This window comes from Pteropus alecto, unplaced genomic scaffold (assembly GCF_000325575.1).
Source record: "Pteropus alecto unplaced genomic scaffold, ASM32557v1 scaffold106, whole genome shotgun sequence".
NCBI lineage: Eukaryota > Metazoa > Chordata > Mammalia > Chiroptera > Pteropodidae > Pteropus > Pteropus alecto.
The window spans coordinates 2,817,599-2,822,668 of NW_006442103.1; the positions used below are offsets into that span (position 1 = coordinate 2,817,599).

General features: G+C 35.4%; 1 protein-coding gene across 2 annotated transcripts in view; it reads right to left on the bottom strand.

The window, feature by feature from the left end:
- DPYD (dihydropyrimidine dehydrogenase) overlaps positions 1 to 5,070 on the bottom strand; it is a 707,946-nt gene that overhangs the window by 2,789 nt on the left and 700,087 nt on the right. For both annotated transcript variants that reach the window (XM_006919549.3, XM_025038477.1), the window contains one exon: positions 1,513 to 1,653. In XM_006919549.3, the coding sequence (XP_006919611.2) occupies positions 1,513 to 1,653 (141 nt within the window). The remainder of the gene's footprint in view (positions 1 to 1,512; positions 1,654 to 5,070) is intronic.

Sequence of the window (5,070 nt, forward strand, 5' to 3'; positions counted from 1 at the left end):
GCACGCACACATATACTTAAGATCTTTAAGGAAACAACCATATTCTATGTGAACAAGAACTGTAGCTAAGACAAACCATAAGAAAATTTGTCCACATAAATTGTTGCCATGTTTTGTAAAATAACATCTCAGATGGCTGTTTGAATGAGTAAACATTTCTCCTCCTTATGCACCCTTTTATAAATAGAAGCCCAAGAAGCAATTGATGCAAATAAAAGTGATGACTTAGAAATGTCATACTTTGAAAATTTGCAAACATAATAACTTACATTCAGTTGAAGATTTTGATTTTCTAGTTTTTATCTTTTCAGACAGAAGAGTCAAAGGTGGACTTTGAAATAAAATCTTTTTAAATGCATAATTGTGACTTATTCCCAATTAATAAGGTTATTTTTAGTGAAATGATGTGAAGGCTAGAATTCCAAGGTGGGAGTCATAACTTCTAAGATTTAAGATATTAGAACCCTGATGCTATGGTTTTAGTGATAGGAGTTATTGACCTGTCTCCGGTTAATTAGAGGAAAGATGACATGAAAGTGAAGGTGATATGATTAACATTTTCAAAATAACTATTAGAGACACCATTCAGCTAAAACAAAATGTGATACATTGGTTAAAATGTATTTGGTCTAGAACTATTGTCATACTTAGGTGGAAGAGATTTTTAAAACATGTTTGTCACATCTCTATTAGGTGGTCAGAAGAATATGCAAAATCTCATCATGAGCAACATGGGACCTTCCTCCAAACTGAATAAAGTAAATGAATGTCAATTTTTAAAATGGGCCATTTTATCTACCTTGACTATTTCATTAATCATCTTAAAGATATCTTACTTTATTATACTCCTTTATCGCTTAAAAAGTTTAATGAAAATAATATTAGTCTGCAGTTTTTAGCATGAAGCCAATAAAATCTCTACTTTTTCATTATGATCCCATGGCAGACTCTGAGCTGAAGGGTGAGAAACTGGGAAGAGTCTGTGGCTCACTTTACGTGGGAGAAATACATTTCGGTTTTTCCAGAACGGAGGAATGCCTGTCCCCAGGCTGCACAGCTCATTGGTGAGAAAGCTCTTTTCCACGCTAACTGCAGCAAAAGCCCAGTCAGGGTGAATGGAAGAGAACTCTCTCCTGGCAGAAATAATCAGGTCCTCTCAGGGGACGGCAACACATAACTGTTCTTTTTCTTTTCTTGTGTATTAAAATGTAATGCTCCCTAATGTCCATAATTGTATGACTTTTCGGTTGTATTTTTCCCTTCAGTTTTATGGATGATGAAAATGATGTTAAACAATTGTTCATTGAATAGTGGCATAGTTAGTTTAAGGTCAGGCTTTCCTTGAAAAAAAAAAATACTACGTTATGAACATGAGAGGACAGAGCTATGCTACTGCTGAGGCACGATATTTGGAACGTCTGGTCTGAATCTCAGACCCAGCAACAGAAGACTCCGCTACAAAAGCCAGAAAAAACATGCCTCACAGCATCCTAATTACCACCAAATTCTTACCTGGTAGCCAGAGTCATTACAGGTCATGTAGCATTTGCCACAGTTGATACACATTTCTTCATCGATCATAGCCACGACTTGCTCTGTGTTGCTCAGTTCACCAAATGCCCCAAGGTACTGCAGTGCCTTTCCAATTACATCCTGAAAGAAAGGCATGGAATTACTTACACCATTATTTTAAAACATTACCACGTAATAATTAATATCAGTCTAAATCTCTCTGTTTTTATACAGTGTTGCTTTAAGTAACTTAGGAGACTTTGGATAGTGTAGTTTTCATAGATGTATCTTTCATAATTGTAGCTTAAATATTTCCTTCTCTTGAAAGATTATATATATGTATGTGTGTGTATAATGTGTGTGTATCTTAGAAACACAAGACCTAATTAACTGCATTCTGTAAGTTTTCTACAGGCTAATCTAAAACGGTGTTTCTGTGGACAGAAAAAATGGCACTCTTTTCAGTGGTCGTGGCTTATTTTTTCTCCATTTTGGACTTTGAGGGATACAAAAGTAATGAAAAGTGACAAAGGGTGATGCACTTCTACTAGAAAACTTTAGATTGCTAGGAATGAAGGGAATAAAAATGTAAATGCTATGCATTTATATCACTGCATTTGGATTCCACATTTTCATTTAGAAAAGTGCTTCGATAGCATACCCACCTGTCATATCTTGAAGAGTACATTGCACTATTTAAAAATTCTAATTTATGTTAATTAATTAGGTTCACCTAATAGCTAAATAAGATGCTCTTTTACTTTTAAAGAACTAGGATTTCCTTTATTCACTATGGAAGATTTTTCATGGGGCTCCACATTGCTTTGTTTTCCATATTAATTAAAAGTATGCTTAATATGTGAAGCACAGAAGATGTTTCATCAACAATACGAAACACTTTGTTTCATAAAACAAAACAGAAGAATGTAACAATGTTTGTCTAATTAGTATGCTGTCAAGATTTTCTGCTTTTGTTTTTAACTTTTAACAAGAGAATCTTTTGTTTGAATTCAAGGTCCATGTTCAAGGAGGTTTGACTCTTTCGTATTTCCCTTTTTGCTCTTCTTTTACGACCTTGGTTACCCTTTTTTACTTTTTTCCCTCCCATTTCAGTTCTAAATGACAGTATGCTCATGACTTTGAGTTCTCAAACTGAAGCAAAGTTTACATTCTTATGGACAGTTTGTTTGTGCATCTCTCAAGGAATAAGAGGACAGAAAACGTACCATACTGTTGTCACTATTTTCTTTCCACTGTGTTGAGGGTATAACTTCAACTATACTGCAGTCTGTTTGTAGGTGGGCACTTGATGTCCAAATCAGGATCTCCGTTCTGAACTGCTCTCACAAGCTTAAGATAAACATTTCTCGGCTGGATGACAAACATTGTCACTAGAAATCGGTACCTCGAATTCACCACTCACTGAACTTATCATCAGCATCACAAAACTGTATCTTCCCTCTGATTTCCTTAGTTTTGTGAACAGTGCTAGGATTTTTCCAATCACTAAGGCTTGACATTTCAGAGTTATATTTCACTCCTACTTCTGCCTACTCCACTGTCTCATCTGCTGCCAGCTCTTCTGAGTACTGGAACTTTTGCATCCTCTTTCCATATCCACTACAATCTTTAACCATGGTAATTAATTTCCCATTACTTCTAATGGCAAGAGCTTTCTTGATAACGGTTCGTTCACATATTCTTCCTTTCCTACTCCAACCCACGTAACGTTGTCATCTTAATCTAGGCTGTATGACGCAGACTGAATTTTTCACTACCTTACACAAAAATCTGTTGAATTAAATGCAGTCTCACATTTAAGTCTGGCATTTAAGGCTTTCTACCAACACATGTCTTTTGGTGGTGGTTCCTACTTCCAAACACCGTGTGCTTCAGCTACACTGGACACATGCTGCATGCTGAACACACTTGTCAATCCTCTGGCGCCTAATTTTATGCTGAGTCCTTGTCCAGACCACCCTTCCCTCCCAGCTCTGCTTTGGAAAATCCTATCCATCTTCATCCTTGAAAGACAGCTCGCGTGCCACTACTCTATGAAGATTTCCTCAATCCTTCCTTCTCCTTTTCTAACCAAATCAAAGATATGATCTTTCTCTTTTACTTTTCTCCTCTTCTTTCCTCTACTCCTTCTTTTATCTTCCCCTTCTCCCTTCCCATCCTCTTTTGCTTTTCTTCCCCTAATGGTCTACTGTATTTTATCTATTATGTGGAACTAAGGACAACAGATGACTTTTAAGTTCTTACTGCTATCAGGCCAGTGTCATAATTGAAGCATTTTCTCACTTATACTTCACACATTTTATAGATGATGAAGTGACTGAGATTTAAGTAACAAAATTAAGTACGGTCGATCCTTGGACAATCAGGGAGTTAGGGACGCCAACCCCTGAGCAGTTGAAAATCTACATATAACCTTTGACCCAACAATAGGCCTTTTGCAACCACAGATTCAACCAACTGCAGATCAAAAACAATAGTATGTTGGTTGGGAATACAAAAACACTGTTTTTGATTTGCGGTGGGTTGATTGTGCTGATGCGAAATTGTGGATACAAAGGGCCAATTACATTTTTATTAAAACAAACAAACAAACAAACAGGCCTATGTGAACCCACGCAGTTCACACCTATGTTGTTCAAGGGTCAGCTGTAAATGATGGAGCAGAGATTCAGACAAGTGCTGCCTGACTTTAGGTTCTATGATCATAAGCATTCTGCCATGCCGACTCTTCTGTTGTTTCTCTATTTAGCATTTTCTACTTGGTGTTATAGATATTTTCTATATTTACTTTCCTGTGTGAAGTTAGTCTCTTAGTAGGCTTTATTCATTTTCATGTCTCGTATGGTGTATCTTGCTGCTGCATATCACTGAAACATAATGGGTACTCAAATATATTTTTGTTTATGTGCTAAATATACAGCATATTAGGCACATAGTTGTATGGGCTAATAGCTACTTTTTGATTTACTAAACATTTATATAATATGAGATTCACAAAAAGATTTGAGGACTTTTTACAAACTAATCATCAAAGTATCTAAATACATTTAATATTTTTTAATAATATTTTAAGACAGAAAATGCATGAGGTCACTCTCTGGCTATAAAAGGCCATTTATATGTGATAGAAAATATATCAGTTAAAACAGCTGTTTTGTTGAATCAGATTATGGCTTGACTAAAATTGCCAGGAAATATTCAAAAATTGATTAGACAGGAAACTCCCTAAATGGTTATGCTTATAAGACTTATTCAAAATAAACAATGTACAGTTCTAAGAGAATTTACTGTTATAGCAAGTTCACATTCTATGTACTTAAATATGCCTTTTGCACTATATTAGAGATTTGTTGTTGTCATTTACTAAAACATCATTGTTTAATGTGAAACTAAATAAAACAAGGTCCTTGGAGCCTCTGTAAGTTAATAGAACTTTGGTGTGAAAAAGTCGCCCTTCCTTTGTCATAATTCTTAAGAAAATTATAAATATTTTTAATCTGGAAAAGGATCAAAGAATGACAACCCTTTTAAATTATT